We start from the raw sequence: 21083 nt of genomic DNA on the forward strand, positions 1-21083 counted from the left end.
AACAATATGTGGTAAAAGAAATACTCCCTGTGGTAACCAGACTCTCAAATCTAAACTGAAAGAAAAGTCAGAGCAACTGATAAAGATTCCCACCACATGGTGATTAGTAATTCATGCTAAAGTTAAACAAGTCTGTCTATTTGTAGGCCTGTTGTCTTATGAGAACTGTAATTCGAAAGTACAGACACTTTCTAAGCCGGTGTCCATAAATATTATTCCACCCTGTGGTTTCCCTTGACCAAGAAACCAAAAATTCTTTCTAAAACGACTAGCCATGAAGTGATTTTCAAGTTGAAAATGCAAGTCAGAAAACTAACTAAAGTACACAATGATTTAGGACCAAATTCATTTATCCAAACATACATTTTCAAACTCCTTTAAAAATATTCAGGGCTACGGGAGGCCAATGCATATCCCAGCAGCACTGAGTGTAAGGCAGGATCCATTTGTAGCCATCTCACATTACACTGCCACAGAATACTGCATTTGTACATTTTTTTTTTTTCTGTCCTCTCTGGCCATCAGTCCTTACTTTTAATCTATGTAAATTAGTATTGCCTAATTTTATTTTTTATATTTTGTTATTTATCTCTTTCATCATCCTATAAAGCACTTTGAGCTACATCATTTGTAAGTAAATGTGCAATAAAAATAAATGTTGTTGTTGTTGTAAATGACCACATAATACATGAGGGGCAGAAACAACCAGATTTCCTAACTACTTTCAATAATGCAAGATTTTACATATTAATATATACAAAAATAAAATCTCACAATTCCAGATCTCACTTAATCCAATTAGGGATGCACAATTATGCAGATTCTGGGTCAGTATCAATTATCATTATTCCCAGTTTTGTATCTGCAGAGTCTAATTTAAGTATCTATTTTGTCCCATTATATTTCCACATTTTGTTTATGCACAAATTGCAACCAAGTTTCCACATTTTGTTATGTTACCGCCTTATTCCAAAATGGATTAAATTCATTTTTTTCCTCAGAATTCTACACACAACACTCCATAATGACAACATGAAAAAAGTTTACTTGAGGTTTTTGCAAATTTATGAAAAATAAAAAAATTGAGAAAGCACATGTACATAAGTATTCACAGCCTTTGCCATGAAGCTCCAAATTGAGCTCAGGTGCATCCTGTTTCCCCTGATCATCCTTGAGATGTTTCTGCAGCTTAATTGGAGTCCACCTATGGTGAATTCAGTTGGTTGGACAGGATTTGGAAAGACACACACCTGTCTATAGAAGGTCCTAGAGTTGACAGTTCATGTCAGAGCACAAACCAAGCATGAAGTCAAAGGAATTGTCTATAGACCTCCAAGACAGGATTGTCTCGAGGTACAAATATGGGGAAGGTTACAGAAAAATTTCTGCTGCTTTGAGGGTCCCAATGAGCACAGTGGCCTCCATCATCCGTAAGTGGAAGAAGTTCGAAACCACCAGGACTCTTCCTAGAGCTGGCCGGCCATGTAAACTGAGCGATCGGGGGAGAAGGGCCTTAGGTCAGGGAGGTGACCAAGAACCCGATGGTCACTCTGTCAGAGCTCCAGAGGTCCTCTGTGGAGAGAGGAGAACCTTCCAAAAGGACAACCTTCTCTGCAGCAATCCACCAATGAGGCTTGTATGGTAGAGTGGCCAGCTGGAAGCCACACCTTAGTAAAAGGCACATGGCAGCCCGCCAGGAGTTTGTCAAAAGGTACCTGAAGGACTCTCAGACCATGAGAAACAAAATTCTCTGGTCTGATGAGACAAAGACTGAACTCTTTGGTGTGAATGCCAGACGTCACGTTTGGAGGAAGCCAGGTACCGCTCATAACCAGGCCAATACCATCATTACAGTGAAGCATGGTGGTGGCAGCATCATGCTGTGAGGATGTTTTTCAGCGGCAGGAACTGGGAGACTAGTCAGGATAAAGAGAAAGATGACTGCAGCAATGTACAGAGACATCCTGGATGAAAACCTGCTCCAGAGCGCTCTTGACCTCAGACTGGGGCGACGGTTCATCTTTCAGTAGCACAACGACCCTAAGCGCAAGTGGCTTCAGGACAACTCTGTGAATGTCCTTGAGTGGCCCAGTCAGAGCCCAGACTTGAATCTGATTGAACATCTCTGGAGAGATCTTAAAATGGCTGTGCACCGACGCTTCCCATCCAACCGGATGGAGCTTGAGAGGTGCTGCAAAGAGGAATGGGCGAAACTGGCTAAGGATAGGTGTGCCAAGCTTGTGGCATCATATTCAAAAAGACTTGAGGCTGTAATTGCTGCCAAAGGTGCATCGACAAAGTATTGAGCAAAGGCTGTGAATACTTATGTACATGTGATTTCTCAGTTGTTTTATTTTTAATAAATTTGCAAAAACCTCAAGTAAACTTTTTTCACGTTGTCATTATGGGGTATTGTGTGCAGAATTCTGAAGAAAAAAATTAATTTAATCCATTTTGGAATAAGGCGGTAACATAACAAAATGTGGAAAAAGGGATGCGCTCTGAATACTTTCCGGATGCACTGTATGTCCGTTTTATTGTTGAGTTATGGCCAACACTCCCCCATCAGTCCAAGATAAACATAAACCTCTGGGGAGTCCACAGTCAGTTATACTAAGAAGTCCAAAATAAAGCCAAAGTCCTTGTTCTGGAGACATAGAACTGTTTAGAACAACAGGGTGCCCACCTCTTTCTGACATTAATGCATCAAATACCAGTGCCTATTTAAACATCTGTTCTAGTATTGGTGCACATTCAACATTTTCTTTATACTTTTTCTTATTATGGTTCAAGTAATCATACAAAAACGTCATTCACTTGCTCCAGTAAATGAACAAATATAGCAAGGGCATTGAGCAAAAGATGCTGAGCCTGTTCTGCAAGATTTGGAAATATGAAAAAGACAGAGAGAGAGTGACAGAAGCTGCGCTGGGAAACTCGGCTGTGCACTTTTTTCTAAAATGTTATCCTTTTCCTACTTACCTGATTATGCAATGTTATTATGTAGAGGTAAAAAAGAGCAGAAATCAATGGCTACTGTGCTGCTGCTACATCAGAGCACCATCTGGTTATCAATTACCTATTAATCGTCCATTTCTTTATTCACTTATCCAGGGAATGACCGCTGAAAAGCAAGTATGGGGACACAAGAGAAAAAACAACCCCTGGACAGGATGCTAGTCCATCACAGCGTGAACACACAGACACACACAATGGCCAGTTAAACAAAGGGAGTTCACCTAACCAGGAGGAAACCCTAGCGCACATGCAGGAAGCACCCAAATGGGGTTATTCGGTCTCTAATTTCAATCAAAATGCTGATTTTCATCAAATACTGTAAGTTATTTATCATTAAACTTGCATATTGTTTAGCACTCACTGTCTAATGGGAAATGTGCTATATTCACTAGTAGAAATAAGGTGCCATCAGGTAAGCAGACTTTTCAGTTAATTATAATTAGGTTACGTACGAGGGACGTTCAAAAAGTTTCCACACTTTTTTTTAACTCTATTTATTAAGAATTTCAAAAGCAAATGACATCACTTTTCTACATAGTCACCTTCCTTTGCGATGCAATTTTCCCAGTGTCATACCAATTTTTTAATGCCCAATTACTACTGCTCCTACTACTTTTTGAACATCCCTCGTATTTTAATACTACAACTTCTTTCTTGTATCTTTCCTCACTTCGATGTAGGGTTGATGTGCTTGAACCACCTGCTTGGCCCTGCTCCTCCTCACCAGTCAGAACTTCTTCCTTCAGGTCTTCTTTTACTTTATCCCCCTCCGCTCTGTCCTCCCTCACTTTCTCTTCCCCTGTACTTCAATTCCCATCATTCTTTTGCAGACATATTCATCATCTCCCCTCATCACATGTCCATACTACTTCAACCAACTTTCCTGTCCTTTTTTAGATTTCTCTCCCACTTTTGTTGTACCACGGATTGTCTCATTTCTTATTCTGTCATTTTCTGTAACTCCACACACCCATCTCAACATTCTCATTTCTTCCACATCTAACTTCTGAGCTCCCTTTACTGTCCATGTCTCAGCTCTGTACATAATTACTGGTCTTAAAAACCTGACTTTTAACCTTTACCTTAATTTTTTGATCACACAATACTCCTGATACTTTCTTCCAATAGTTCCACATACTCTATAGGTTATCTCTACATCTAATTCTTCATCTTGATCCTAGATATTTAAATGTATCCGCTCTTTTCAGTAGCTCTCCCAGCATGCTAACTTCTCAATCCTGATCATCATCAAACTTCATGCATTATGACCTCTTCCTGTTCATCTTCAACCCTCTTTCTTTCAAAACCTTTCTTTATTCTTCCAACTTTCTCCCCACTTCCTCTTTTCTGGTGCTACACAACACAATGTCATCAGCAAAAAGCCTGCACCAGGGGCATTGGTCTTTTTATCTCACGAGTCAACATATCCATAAGCCCATCAAAGTAAGGACTTAAAGAAGACCCCTGGTGCAGACATCCTCTAACTGGGATCCTGTCTCGTAACCCGAGTCCTCACTCCCTCATACATATTCCAGGACAATCCTCATATCCTTTTCTCTCCAAGCCTCTTGTCAAGGCACTCTATCTTAAACCTTCTCAAAATTAATAAGCACCATATCCAATTTTAACACATTCTTGTTAATCAGGCTACCAAATAGTGGAGACTTGTTGCATGTTAGTCAGAAATACAACAACGAATTCCACTGTGCTCTGTACTAGGATTGCACGGTATGCCAGTAGCCAAAAACCCCCAATTTTAAAACAGTATTGTAGCAGCATTTGCACTTCAAGGCAATCTGATCCTTACGGACCTCACACCCCTCAAACCCATCTTACCCCTCATTACTCTGACACAACTGGTCCTTCATTTAAGGGGTACGTAGTGCAGCATAATGACACAGAGTTACCTGTTATTTGCTTCAAAGCCATTTTAGTACCAGTAATGAGGTCCAAAAGCTGGTATGGGTACCTAAGTCAAAATCTTAGTATTGATCCTACACTTCCCTGTACACATGACAACACAAGTACTAATACTACTACTACTACTATTATTACTACAATATGCAACCACAACTGAAGGTGGATTAATTCACCCATGGACACTGGTTAAAAGTCACTAATGCCAACTCTGACATTTATATTCCAATTATAGATGTAAGCAAATGCAGATAAGACACTTTGGCTATTTGACTGCAAAAGTTTAACCAAGACAGATTCAAGACATTTCGATAACAACAGTGTATCACACACTTCATAAAGAGGGATTCTATTATCAGGTTTTAATGCCCAAATGCATTATCACAAACAATAATTGTTCTTTACACCCCATATGCATCTGAATTTGCCCATGGGATTAATAAAGTTGATCTAATCTATGCAATCTAAAGTGATGCACGTAACAAATTACTCTGCTGAACAGTGGGGTAAAAAGTCGGGTGGTCGAAGGAGTGTGACCCTTCCCTGTTTTCTGAACAAGTGGACAAGGGCATGCGTGACAGCAAAAGAAGTTTGCAGGCCTGCATGGTTCTTTATCAGAGTGAAAGGTGCGAGTTTTCTCTTGTAACTGTATACCACTCTTTTGTGGTTGAAACCTTTCTACGGTATTTCAACAGAATGTATTTTTAAATTGTCAATGCTGTCATTCTTTGTGCACAGTGGTTAAGTAATAAGAATACCACAAAAACGATACACAACTGTCTTTCCAGCTGCAAGATCTGGCACTTACTAAAGATTACTTTTACTAAATAGGTACTAATTACAGGTGAAATAGGTAAATCGGCTTTAAAAATAACTTCAAGCATAACTTTCTTTATAAACTATTATGTGGCATTTGGAGCTGTTAATGAACAACAACTGGTAGGACAGAAATGACAGGCAAATTAAAAATCAGCGATTAGGTTTAATTAGAGCTCATCATCAGTTCAGTTTTATGGCTAGACTAGCAACTGGGAGCCCGATCGAATCGGGCTACAAATTCTACATTTGTGAAAACCATACTTTCTCTGCAAAGAATTATTTGTTTTTTTAAGTCCTTGAAATGATTTTGTTATCATGGAACTGATTTGTGGTTAAACTAGACATTTTCGGCTGCCGCAAGGCACAGGCTGCTCGATTTCTTTTAACCCGTGCTGCATTTGCGGCTGCTCGAGCTTCTTCAGTCGCTTGTGTCCGATTTGCACGATTTCTGTCAGCGTTAGTAGCATTTGTAGCCGTACGCTGCTCATCTGTTTGTTGTGCTCGTTGTGTACGTGTGGTCGCATTAGCAAGTCTACATTCCGTGTCAGTCACGTGACTTCGTTACCTACGCATCCTTCCCGCGGCCGCAGCTCTTCTGGCTGCTCAAGGTATTGCTGCGAACACCATACATATGGATAGTATCAAATTATATATAAGGATTCCAGTATTAACCAGGTCGGCCAAATTCTTGCTTTCAAACAACTTCTATCGTGCACTTTCTAGTTATTTGGATTGGATCGGAACAGACTTTGACTGGATGTCCTCCCTGAGGTCCACCCTCACCAATTGGGACTAGCACCAACAAGATATGGATGCATAATCTGATGAGATGAGGATAAATAATCTAAGTATAAAATGTCATCAAGGAAATTTTCTGATCAAACAACTTCACCAATGTCAACTATTTAGGACTTCTATTTATTACTGATGTCCATTTCTTCTTAACCAATGATATATTGATTTCTCAACCATACATTGCATGGTTATTTATGTTCCAGATACTGATTTCTGTTTGTAAATTAATATTACTCACTATCAAGATTTCACTGAAGATCTCCTAGTAAAAATAAATTGAACAGTGGTCTTCCGTATATACTCACGGATAAGTTGGGACTTGATTTTATCATATAATTTCTGGTATTTTATAATGTCGGTCATATAAGTCAAATGCAGAAAACTCGCGCTATTGGTCCAAGAGATTATGATATCCTTACACCCACCTAAGAGAGTAACCACAGAGCAAACAGCCTTTTTTTTTCCTATGTGGGTGCAGCAATGCACTGTATCATTGCGTGCCCCTAACCTCTCTCTCTCTCTCTCTCTCTCTATTGTGCATATGTGACCACACGGTAATACCCAAACTATTGTGAAGAAATGTTTGCACAGATTTGTGTTTTTTGTATGTCATACCCTCATACACCGTTATCGTAACAGCATCACTTATCTACGATGGAGCATTCGATCAGATGAAAATATGAAGCGGATTTTAAATGAAAAGTTGTTGAAGTAGCAAAGGAAATTGATAACTGCGCTACTGCGACATAATTCGATGTGTCTGAGAAACTGATGTGAGATTGGAGGAGGCAAGAAGATGTAAAAAAAAAAAAAAAATTAAGTGTCGCATTTTGAACGGGTGTTTAAGTCGGGGTCTGATTTTATGATCGATTTTTTGGGTTTTAAGACCCGACTTATACGCGAGTATAAAAGGTTATTAAAAACAAATACCAAATACCATGTCACAATACACAACGTTTCCAGCAATTTCCAGTTATAGCTTTCATTTACAAAACCTTAGCATATCAGGGGAGGCTAAAACCGAACTCCTGTGTCAGTCAGTTGTGCAGTGTGACATATCCACAGTGACTCAGGCCAACTGCTTTGCGACAAATAAGTGGGTATGCAGAGTATATGTTGCACAGGGGCCCCCAGAACATGTATAAATATTGTTTTTGACTCCTATGAATATTTTGCTTTACAAAATGCATTAAGAATTGGTGCCAGGAAACAAATTTTGTATAACCCCTCCTCTGGCTAGCAACATTACATGCCAAGACTAAACCTGCCCTGGACAGGCCCACAGTCACTGATCACTAAATAATAAATAACACGTCTCTGTATTACAGGGGCAGTGCTTAAAGAAAAAGCCTCCATTGTTATATTCAATAGGCTCCGCATCAGAAATCTGTTCTTGGCTTGTGTGCAAATCTGTTTCCCAAGGGTATGCTTCCAAGCTGGCTTTTTTTAAACCAAGGTGTACACAATAAGAGATGGAAATCCAGGTGACTGTTGCTGGCCTGCTGCCATTTTAACTTGGTGCGACATTAGGATAGACTCCTTTACAAGGGTGTACCAAGGATTCAGATTTCAAGTTTGAGCTTAGAGAAACTGAAACTGATCTGTCAATGATAAACGGTGGCATTTTTCCAGTCCCTGAGGCTTCCCAGCAGGAACATGCAGCCACTTGTAATTTACTGTCTTTTCTCTGGCAATCACTATGACCTTTAGCAGTAAGTTTGCAAGACAACAACCGATAAAATAACTTGTTCTATTTGCATTAAATGTGTCATCTGGACATTACTTACAATAATACTATAAACTATTTATATCACAATTTGTTATCGCTCTTGGTATATTACTTTTAAAAAAGCTTACACAATCTGCTATACATTATGTACAAATTCTTTTTTTTTTTTTTAATGTATCATAACTTTCTGTTAAATAAATTAAAACCAAGACAGATGGAAGGGTATTATAACCGTACATAACAAAATAAACTACATCCTACAGTCCTGGAATCAGCCTAGTCGCTCTTCTCTGGAACTTTTCTGATGCTACTATGTCCTTTTTGTAGCCTGGAGACCAAAACTGCACCCAGTACTCCAGATGAGGCCTCACCAGTGTGCTATAAAGCTTGAGCAGAACCTCCTGTGACTTGTACTCCACACATGAAGGCGATATATAACCTGACATTCTGTCAACCATCTTAATGGCTTCTGAGCACTGTCTGGCACGATGGCGCAGTGGTAGTGCTGCTGCCTCCCAGTTAGGAGACCTGGGTTCGCTTCCTGGGTCCTCCCTGCTTGGAGTTTGCATGTTCTCACCGTGTCTGTGTGGGTTTCCTCTCACAGTCCAAAGACATGCAGGTTAGGTGCATTAGCGATCCTAAATTGTCCCTAGTGTGTACTTGGTGTGTGGGTGGGTGTGTGCCCTGCAGTGGGCTGGCGCCCTGCCCGGGGTTTGTTCCTGCCTTGCACCCTGTGCTGGCTGGGATTAGCTCCAGCAGACCCCCTTCACCCTATGTTACGATATAGGGGGTGCGAGAATGACTGACTGACATGACACTGTCTTGCAGTTGATAGTGTTGAGTCCACCACGACTCAAAAATTCTTCTCATAATGCGTACTTTCGATTTTCAGACCTCCCGTTATGTATTCAAACCTAAAATATTTACTTCCTACAGGTAATTCTTTATATTTACTGACATTAAATTTCATCTGCCACAAATCTGCCCAAGTCTGTATGCCATCCAGGTCCCTCTGTGATGACTCAGATCACTTATGAATTGAATATTAAAAAATGCACCCACCCTAGCACTGACCCCTTAAAGTACTGTGCAGGAGATGGGGTGTAGTATTTTAACTGATAATCTGACATAAATCAGCAATCATGGGCAAATATATTTGCTAAGGTTTTAAATACAGTGGTACCTTGGTATACGTCCTTAATCCGTTCCAGATCCTTAGACTTATACCAAACAGGACTTATACCAAATGAATTTCTCCAATAAGAAATAATGGGAAAATGATTAATTCGTTCCCATGAAAAAAAAAATCCTATTGTTATTGGCATATTATACATTGATGGGGTTGTATAAAATAATTTAAACAGTGCTTAATACTAAAATACATAAATACAAAAGCAATTAGATTAAATAAATTAAAATGACTTGTCCGATAACAATGAGTTTAATTTTACTGCACAACAAAGGATAGCGTTACAGTTCTTCCAAAAGAGCCTCTTCAGGTGATTGTGTAGCACTGCCGTTGTTCTTCTGGCAGTCTTCAATCCAAATCCCTAAAGCAGATTCCATCCAGACTACTGCCTTATTACATCCACTTACAACTCGTTTTGCACCCTGGTTAAAAGGACACCGCGGTCGTAGACCTTATTTTCCTTTCCTACTTTTTAAATAAAAAGAATCGTAGCCTTCAACAAATCCAAACGTTTACCTTTTCGGCAATCATTAACATCTTCCGTTTGCGCTTGGGCACGGCCCCTGAAGCAGTAGCAGATCGTTTTGGAGCCATAATGAAGGGCTTGACTAATCACAAAGATAAACACAAAAGAGCACAAAAGTTAACTCTTTACACACCGAAACATGTTGATGCTGAATGAGTGAGACGAGACTACCTGGTTAACACTGCATTCAGCACGCAGGAACTTAACTGCGTGCTCTGATTGGTTAGCTTCTCAGTCAGGAGCACTTAACTGCGTGCTCTAAAAGGTTAGCTTCTCAGTCATCCGCCAATAGCGTCCCTTGTATGAAATCAACTGGGCAAACCAACTGAGGAAGCATGTACAGGAAGTATAAAGACACATTGTCCACAGAACCCACGAAGCAGCGAAAAATCCGCGTTATATATTTAGTTATGCTTTCATATAAAATCCATGATAGAGTAAAGCTGTGAAAGTTGAAGCGCGATATAGCGAGGGATTACTGTACAGGTTAAAACTTGGCCCTTTTTTTTGAAGGCGCGTGGCCGGTATACCACACGTGTTGTTCTAGCACATGAGTCGTATTCCAAACAAAGGTCGTATACCAAGCAAAATATTTCGCCTCTAAACAAGACGTATACCAAGTTGGACTTATTCCAAAGCAGACGTATACCGAGGTACCACTGTATTATAGTGCCCATGACATTGCATCCAAATTTCAAGTGAAAATAAAAACAGAGCAATAAAAGTGAGAACTAATTTAAGAAATTCAACTCTCAAAATGTCCCTTATACCTGCTTTGTGAGCCACTACTCACCACAAGGTCTGTTCACATCACTGGAACACAATAATTAAAGATGCAGAACAGATGAAAATAAAATTTGAATTCTAGAATTTCAGCCTAACTTAATATTACTGTCTTCTTTTAGTGCCCCAGGGTTTAATTTCATTCTGTCATCTAGCTATAGTAAACATAGTTAGCTAAATATGTTTTTTTTAAACCTTCATTAAATGTACAGACTATGGTCAGCAAGCATGTACTTTGTCAGAGATTCCTCTTCTCAGACGTAAAACCACCAGATCATGTTCAGGCAGGCCAGTACTTGCATGGGAGACAAACCAGGAGAAGCTTGGGTTGCTACTAGAAAAGGTGTTGACAAGGCCAACAGGGGGCACTTACCCTGTGGTCTGAATGTGGATCCCAATGTCCCAGTGCAGTGATGGGGACACTGAGGTGTAAAAATGGCGCCGTCCTTCAGGTGAGACATAAAACTTAGGCCCTGACTCTCTGTGGTCATAAAAGATCCCTGGGCGTGGACAGGTTAAATTGCCCTCCATGGCCTGGTCATTCTGTGCCCCTAATCATCTGCTGCATTGAACTGGCCAACTATCTATCCTCACCCCTTCATCAACCAACAACAAATGTGTGGTGAGCATACCAGCGCAAAAATGGCTGCTGTGACTTCATCCAGGTGCACGTGCTCTAATACCAGGACTGATTTACATAAAAATCAGCAATACTGGCACTTCATACCATATATCTTCAGGTCTAATGTTAAAGACTACCATTTATCACACATTTATTCTTAAAACAGTTCTCATCTATGCCAACATGTTCTTATTGAAAAAGCATTTTTAAGTAATAGCTACTCTTCAACCTTATTTACTCCCTTATTTAAACCCTTCTGCCACCTCCCCACTTTATACCTATTTGCATGGGATAAAAACTGAACTCTGTCTTTTTTTCCCTCATAATTCATATTCTACAATCCATTTAGTAGGTCTCCTTTAAAAGTTGTGTAATACAATTGTTCCCCTACTTCCAAAAGAGGGACTAAAACTGAAAAACAATGCTGCAGACTGAAAGATAGAAAAACTAGGTAAAGTTTTTTTTGTCCCGGGGGAAATTTGGCTTTTCATAGAAGCTCTTTAAATAAAGAAAAATAGAGGACATAAACAGATAGATCAAAAAATACACACAATCCTGCCTTGTGCCCTGTGTTGGCTGGGATTGGCTCCAGCAGTCCCCCGTGACCCTATTGGGATTCAGCGGGTTAGAAAATGGTGGATGGATGGTCTAAACAAACAACAGAATAACTAAAAAAGAACATTTGACTTGGCAGTCCCAGTCCCGGTGAGGCCTTATACAAGTGCAGTGCTGTTGTTATAAAGGAGCCCCAGGGGTGTTTCTTGACACATGCTGCTGAATAATTGATTGGCTGAAAGTCCTCAATGTTTGTGTGAGAGAGGATGTGCTGTATTGTTCATAATGGCACTCAGCTTTGTTTTAATTCTGTCCTTTGTTACTAACTCCAGGGGGTCCAGAGTATGTCTTATAACTGAGGCTGCCCTTTTCATTAGCTTGTTAATTTGGTTGGCCTCTGTTGAACTGATGTTATCAGCCCACAGCACACCACATTGTAGAAAATCATACTGGCCACCTGAGAGTTGTAGAAGATGTGAATAATATTTCTTTCCACATTAAAAGAATGCAGTCTCCTAAGGAAGAACAGCGTGCTTTGACCTTTCTTCTATAGTTCTTCCAGTTCAAATTGTCATTCATATGGACACATAAGTATTTGTAGGAGTGTACCACCCCAAGATCCACTCCTAACACAGTGAGTGGACATAGAGGCTATTTGGTGTGGCGAAAGTCAATAACCAGTTCCTTCGTTGTGCTGATGTTAAAGTGGAGACAATTCTCTTTGCAGCAAAAAACAAAGCTTCTCCACCTGACTACTCTTCTCTGTCTCACACCACTTTGTCAATACACTCTTATAAGTGCAGACTCATCTGAGAATTTCTGCAGGTGACACAGCCTGCTGCTATATTTATAGTCTGAGGTGTATATACTGATGACAAAAGGAGACAGGCCTGTTCCTTGTGGTGCTCCAGTGTTGTTTACACAGTCCTTGAGTGTCACAAAGTGCGGTCTGCCCATATGATAGTCCATTATCCAGGACACCATAGGCTCATCCACCTGCATATCTCTGAGTTAACCCCTTAACAGGGATGGCTGGATGCAATTGAAGGCGCTGGAGAAATCAAAAGACATGATCCTCACAGTGCTGCCAGCTTTGTCCAGGTGAGAAGAAGCTTTGTGGAGATTGATAATGAAGCAAATAAGTGAATTACTACATTGTTCATTCAAAGCGATAAATGGCAAAACAGTTTATAGGTATATGGAATACTTTTAAGATGAACACCTTTTATAGAGGACAGACAACCACACTTGGTCCTGCTGATTTTGCCTACAGCGAGACCTGGTTAATGACTTAAGGTGCTACGGTAGCCAGCAGTTTCCTTAATGGTTCTGATACACTGTTATCTAAGGTAGTTTTAATGTTCTAATATTTACTTCCTTAAAATACTTAAATGCTTAATTTAAACTCTATTAAATAAGTAAGCAGAATAGTCCTGTGGAATATTAACCCGGCTTTGTGGGTGCTGCAGACCACAAAGTTTCACTAAAAATTCTCAGATCCACTTGAATAATATAATAAACACACTAGGCCTGCAACGAGTAGTCGACGTAATTGACGACATCGACTACAAAAAATTGTTGACACAATTTTTTTTATTGTCGATGTGTCATAAACAGAACCTTCAATAGAAACTCCAGTCACAAAGAACCACATTGGTTTTTGTAACTGCAATGCACTACATGAACGTCTGGGGGCAGTATCATTTGTTATTGCTTGTCAAGACTGCACACAGTCCTACCAAAGAAGAAAAATGTCTGAGGAGAATAAGAATGTAGATGAAAATAAACAAGGTTGCAATGGCGAGTCAGAGGAGGGGGAAGGAGATGGAAAAAATTGAGACATAAACTCTCTAAAGTGTGGGGGAAGCACTTTACCGAAAAAGAAAAAAAGCTGAATGCAAATTATGCAAAGCGCAGCTTTTTTTTTCACGGCAGCACCACCGCAATGCATGAGCATCTGAAACGCAAGCATCCTGGATCGATGATGACGCCATCTCTTGAGAGGTAAGTTTTAGCGAGTAAAGTTAGTGTCACGTGTTAACGTTGATGTTTGTACTATAATGAATAAATCACGGTTTTGACAATGATAGTTAACCATTAAACCAACACATACTTGGGGGTTAATGCACCCCCAGACGCCAAATACTTTTTAGCTGCAGTTTTTAAGTAAACTTCACAATTCACAAAATAAATGTTAAATTTTAATGGAACACACATTTTTTCTCATGCAAAGACCATCACAATTACTGCAACACTGATCATTTTACACACTGCAAATGAACTGTAAAACTAAAAAAAAAAACTACTTCAACAATCTATTATTATATGTTCAAGGTGCAACTGAAGCCAATTGATGAAATTCAGTAAATCACTGCGCCAACTGCACTTAAACTGGCTGCAAGCAAACACACAGAGGTAAACGCTGATGATTGCAGGCTCGTCTAGTGCAGCGGATGAATCCCAGAGACAGTGAGGCTGCAGTTCTGCCGGGGCCAGCAATGGTCGTGAGCTGGCTGCTCAACGAATGTACGGCACTGACTGATCAGCTCCGGCGTGCTGCCAAATTGCTCTGCGAAGCAAATATAGCCGGTTGTGGGGTTCAATGAATGTATGTCGCCAAATATACTCGCCCCCTGCATGCTGGCAAATTGCACTGAGACACAACTACAGCCGGTTGCGGAGTTCAATGAATGTACATTGGCGAATTTATGTTGCCGCATATACTTGGCTTCGGCGTGCTTCCAAATTGCACAGGAAATCGACTCTAGCCGGTTGCGGCGGTTTAAGGGTGAAGTGAATATAATTTCAGTTATGTTTGCTAACGTGTTTGAAGCTACAGTAAACAAGTGAATAGGAGTAGCTGAGCCATCCCAGTTTTTTTTTTCTTCTTTTTTCATATAATATTTGACTTCATATGAATAGTAAACCATCTCTAACTAACGTTAGGTAACTTGTGTTTTGGAGTATATCAGTAATTGGCTTGTTACATATTTTAATCCGTTATTTTTTTATTTTGGCATAATATAGTACATGATGTGATAAACTACAACACTCTTCCTTCAGAGTGTGATGATTAAAACCTCTTTCTCTGTCTGCAAAATCATTCTTGTGTATTCCTGCTACCTCTGAGTGTCTCTTCTCAGCAGCTGGGAACACTGTCTCAAAGAAGAGCGGCAGCCTCACACCAGAGCATGTCGAAATGCTCACCTTCCTGCACTGCAATCAGGAATATAAGAACTGAATCTTTTATAAACTGTATATTATTGTTTTATTTTATTTGTATTGAAGCTTTATTGAAACTTTTGGACTTTAAAACACACCAGTGGCCATTTTTGGTTAAGTTAAATGCACTTTTTTTGTTTACAGACTATGTGCACTTTAGTTTGTATTGTTTAATGTATTTCTTTTTTATTGCGATGGTCACACTAATATAAAACATCTGATTATTTTCAAATTCATATGTTTCACTGGTTGTTATTTTAATTTGATTATTATTAATTGTAATCGTGTTAATGCAGAGACATCAGGGTGACATTCACATGTGGACAGACGTGAGCAGATGAGGTAAGACACTGCGATCTGCACTGGAGCCCAGAACAGGTTGCAGGCATCAAAATAGTCAGGCATGAAATAATCGTGACAAATCAAGTAATCGGAAAACAAATTGAACGATTAGTGGACTGCCAAAATAATCATTAGTTGCAGCCATAAAACACACACACACACACACACACACACATACGGTAGTACTGAAGTGTGTAGACTACTAATGCCCCAAGCAATTTCAATAACAAGAAAGAAAAATTCAGTTTACAATTTATGTCTTCAGTTTCATACAAAACAAAGTGAGCTACATGTCAATCAGCATTGCTGATCGCCACGTGGGAGTTCGGCAATAAATAAAAACGTCATCTGGACAACCCACTGACCTCTGGGATGAATTAAGCCCACTGGCCAAGGCCTTGCTGTATTAACAGGGAATATTTACAAGGGAATATTTTCAAGGACTTCAAGTTTACAAGGAATTAGCTTACTCCCACCTGAAACGGAACCAACATAAAAGCCAGCTTTTTCACCATACATGTTAGCTCAACATTAGATTTAGTGGCCATTTTGTTCTTTTCATGTAACCGATTGCTCGAATTAGTAACTGCATCATACAATATGTACAGACAGGTACCAAAATGTGTGGGTATCAGTAAAATCCAGATGAAGACAAGACTAATGAGTGACTTTGGCATGGTAGGGCAGGTAGCATGTGACTCTCTGGCGTAACTATTTTTCAGAAACAGCAACCTGTTGAGATTCTCACATGCAACAGTCACATGATATATTAAAAATGGGACCCCACACAACAGCAATCTGCTTTAAAGCATCAGACAAAGATATAGTCAGTAAAGTAAGAGCTGAGCAAAACTGCTGTAACCGGAAGGAGGCAACTTTGAATACTCAATTCATTGTATCACAAATGTTTTAAATCAGACCAGACTTAAAATGTCATGGTCTATTGGCTAATCCAGTGGATTTTACTCTCCAATTAAATGATGCCCCAGAGAGATACACTAAAAGGAATACTCCACAAAAAATAATATATTTTTATATGTTACTTATCCCAAGTAGTTTGCAGGGGCAGCCAAGAAAAAAAAAATAATTTCATGCTTTCTGTGAAGAAATGGTAAAGTTTCTGATAGAAGGGGACCCAGTTGTGACCAATGCTGGACACCATTATCAAAAACGTCCAAAAACATGTCACTTGTGACACAAAACCCACATGTCAAGTCATCTAGTCTTATGCTTAGAACATGCAAAATACAAGTATTTTTTTACTAGACTACTGTTACATAAGTAATTAGCAAAGAATGAAAGCAGTCCACAAACAGGAAGGCCCTTTCACACAGGTTTATGTGTTTTAAATTGCCTCTCTCCCTCATTCATTGGTCAAAACTCCTCTCTTCCATTCAAGACTCATCATTTAACAATACTTCAGCAAACAATGCATGCATTTTGTGAGCATATGACTGAGTGACTTGACATGTGGATTATAGAAAAAGAGTAATATGAGATTTTTTTCATGGATGTGTTAAATATTGCTTGATATTGTCCAACATGGCATCCCGTTCTATGAGAAACTTGTTATGCCACTTTTCTATGAAGGCCTGTTCAATTATTCTAGTCTACCACTACAAACTACATGTAGTAGTAACACACAAAAAATATCATGTGTATCATCTGTGCTCCATTTTCAGTGTTATACTGGTCAACTTTCTTAGCTTATCCTTAATTAGACAGTCATTTTCCAACCCATTTAGTCTTGAACAGTGTCACGGGGGTCTGCTAGAGTCACTCAAACTAGCAAAGGGTAGAAAGCAGGAACCCAGGACAGAGAACCAATCAGTTGCAGAGTGAACACACATATAACCCTACACGGGAAAATTTAGCACTGCCAGTCCACCTAACCTGCATGTCTTTGGACTGTGGGAAGAAACCAGAGCACCAGAAGAAATCCCACACAGGGAGGACCTGGGGACAAGAACCCTAGGGAGGACCTGGGGACAAGAACCCTGGTCTCCTTACTACAAGGCCATGCTGCCCCTATCCTTAATTAGTCATGTAGAAATGCTAATTATTTATTAGAGAAATCGCATTAGCACAGCTGAAACCTGTTATTATCATTTGTGTTACAAGTTACTGCCATTCCTAACACTCAGTTCAAGGTTCAAAAATGGTCAAATTAAAACTGCTTTTTCAGGAAACATATTAGTCTATTGTTTTCTTGCATGATAAAAAGTTATTCCATGCGACAGATTACCAACAAACTGAATATTTCCTACAAAGGTATGTCTGTTACTATCTTGAGAGAGGAGGGCAAACTGGTTCCAAAAAGGACAGAAAAAGAAGGGGAAGGCTGAGACTCACTAGTGCATAAAAGGACATCAGAGTGTAGCTCTAGAAACAAATGCCATCTGAGGCATCTTCTTCCCTAAATACAAAAAAAATATTAGAGTCATCTGCAAAAGAGAAAAGATGCTGACCTTAAAGGCAAAATATATTCAACTAAAAAGCCATATCTGAAAACTGGCAAATAAAAAGAGAATGTTAAATTTGGTAAAGGAACACAGACAATGAATGGAAGATGGCTGGAAAACCATATTATTGTCATAATCATGGTGTCATCTTTTCTCTGTTGAAGACAACAATGGTATTTGGCTAGTATTATATAGGTTTCTCTAATAACCAATTAACATTTAAATATGACTAAGGATAAGCTAAGGTGCTTGACCATGGCTGCTGAAAATGTGGCTTCACAGTCATATAAAAAATAAATTAAAAATCAGTCGTTTCAAGCAGTAATAGCCATTAGAAGCTCTAGTATTGTCTCGGCTATATTTTAAAAATCAATTTAAATGTATCTTGATAAAAATCAAAACATAAAGAATATTTCTGGGTGTGTGCAGACTTTTGACTGGTAGTTTATATCTGTTTATTTTTGAGATGGAAAGCTAAACAAGAAAATCAATGAAATGAGAGGGCTCAACAAGAGCAGGGATTCGACTTTCTTTCTAAACTTGCGGAGAGGCTCTGTGGCACCGCAGAACCAGGCTTACAAACCTCTGGTTCAGGATAAATGAGCAGCAATCTGATGTGCAACCACAATACTATCCAGGTGACAAGTTTCAAAACAAGTAGTCTCTTGTGTTGTGTGATTTTAATAATAATTATTTTGTGAAAAAGTGTGTAACAGCACTCATAACAAAATATGTTGTGTAAAACCAGGAGTACATCTCTTTAAATACATCTACATACTGGATTAATTTTGTCTTAGTAATAATGATTCCTTACATTTATATAATGCTTTTCTTATTAATTAAAACAGTTTTATATAGCAAGTGAGGAGCCACTTTAACCACCACCAATGTGCAGCTTCCGCCTGGGTGATGTGACGGAAGTCATTTTGTGCCAGTACACTCACTACACATGAGCTGTTAGGTGGTGAAGGGGTCAGAGAGACAGACAGCCAATAACAGAAAGGTGCTGATAAGGGGGTCAAAATGGCCAGGCTGTGGTGGGCAATTCAACCAGGAAATCAGGATACACCCTACTCTTTTTTGCAAAGGATGCCCATGCATCTTTTATGACCACAGAAAGTCAGGACTTCGTGTTTACATCTCATCCGAGGAACAGCACCATTTCAGCAGCTCAGTGCACCCGTCACTGTACTAGGGCATTGGGATTCACACACAGACCACAGCACCAGCATCGCCCCCTGCTGGCCTTGCCAAAACTACTTCAAGCAGCAGCCCAAGCTTTTCTTGATAGGTCTCCCATTCCAGGGCTGGCCTTGCCCAATCATGCTTAGCTTCAGGTGGATGAACACATTTTCACATTGCCTCTTCCATAGTTTAAGACTATGTTGTATCAGGATTATACTTTCTTTCTGAGGTTTTTACTGACCATTTTTGGTGAATGCAGATTCAAATGTTTCCTCCAATCACTAGCATGAGCCATTACAATGTAATCAATCTACCACACTATGAGTTAATTCAGCTGAAAATATTACTGAGTGCAGATTAACCCTTTTTAACTTGACCCTATTGACTAAGTCCCACAGGCTGCTGTATATTTGACATTTACCTGCACTATGATTCTAACTGATTGCTGTGTTTATGTATTTACTCTGTACAGATGGCTAGAAAGATAGACATAAATAACATATTGTATTACTTCTCATTGTCACTGTGTGAATAAAAGCTGCAAGACCCTCATAATGTAATCTAGAGCAATATTTTACAAGTCTTTTGTTTCAAAAATAATTAATAAATTAAGCCACTTAGATGTTTGCTGAAACAAAAAAAAAGCAGAGCCATCTTCCTTTGAAGACTAATTATAAGTAGCTCTGGTGTTGATCAACTTCACTTTGCTTTTAAAATGAATTGCTTCCTAGTAACCCACCACAATTTGCACTTACAAGGTTTTAATAGAAATGTTTTTTTTTCTTTTCTTTTATGAACACCAAAGCATATTATGTTTAAGAAAAACAATCATTTGTCTTACCCCTAAAGTCGTCATCTCTTTGCGTCCACGATATGGCTGCCAGCTTTGCTTTGAGGAGAGGCCGTGATGTTAGCTCTGCATCATGCAACTAGAGGGAAAGTAATACAGAGACAGGTTTATGCAGTGTTTGAAGAAGCATTTTACCTAAAGTTCAACTTTTACAGAAAGAAATTATACATTACTGCTAGTTAAACAAAAGAGTTGTAGAAAAGAGTTAAAATTAATGAGACATTAAAATAAGAAACTTTCACAATTAGGTCAACATGTGGTAAAGAAAGAACTAGAGATTTTTACAGAAATATTATAAACAAATCTTTATTGGAATATCACATTAGCTGTTCAAATGTGCAAATAAGGAACGTAGATAAGACTCTCCCAGTGTACAAAAAAAAAAATAAAACAGAGTTATTTACAGACAGACAGACAGACAGATAGACAGACAGACAGACAGACAGACAGATAGATAGATAGATAGATAGATAGATAGATAGATAGATAGATAGATAGATAGATAGATAGATAGATAGATGCTCCAAAAATAAATAAGATTAAATATAATATGATAAAATACAAAACAAAACAACAACTCCCCCCCTAGATCACACATAAACTTATTTCTTGGATTACACAAAGCTGCTACTGTCAATACAGGTTGGTATTTGGCAGTAAGATGAGGTCAGACCTGCTCAGATTGTGCAGCAGGTTTATATTTAAAGACTTTAATATTTGGATAGAGCAGGGTTCATGACTGTACAGGCCTAACAGGCCTTGACTCCTTCTTTGAAATCAGCAGTATTAAGAATGATTCATCAAAAAGACGTTGGTACAAAGTGAATCATTTCTGTTGTTGAGTCAGCCAGGGTAATATAACTTGCTTTCCCTGACTGTGACTGTTTTAATTATACTGTGCTCCCTTTTTCATCACCGCACATTCACAAAAACCTCCAGCCCCCATCCATTTTCTCACTCAGTCAGATGAAACCCATCCAGCATTAAAATATCGTCTGAAATATGGGGTGTAAACCAGTTTCTGCAGTACCCATATATCACAGTGCCTGAACTTTCTGTAACTTTCTAT

General features: G+C 39.1%; 1 protein-coding gene across 1 annotated transcript in view; it reads right to left on the reverse strand.

Moving 5' to 3' along the window:
- Nucleotides 1-21083, reverse strand: part of LOC120532337 (polycomb group RING finger protein 3) — a 308428-nt gene that overhangs the window by 168885 nt on the left and 118460 nt on the right. The window contains exon 2 of the mRNA XM_039758240.1: nt 20006-20093. Within this exon, the coding sequence (XP_039614174.1) occupies nt 20006-20020 (15 nt within the window). The 5' untranslated portion in view covers nt 20021-20093. The remainder of the gene's footprint in view (nt 1-20005; nt 20094-21083) is intronic.

Source organism: Polypterus senegalus, chromosome 7, assembly GCF_016835505.1.
Source record: "Polypterus senegalus isolate Bchr_013 chromosome 7, ASM1683550v1, whole genome shotgun sequence".
Classification (NCBI taxonomy): Eukaryota; Metazoa; Chordata; class Cladistia; order Polypteriformes; family Polypteridae; genus Polypterus; species Polypterus senegalus.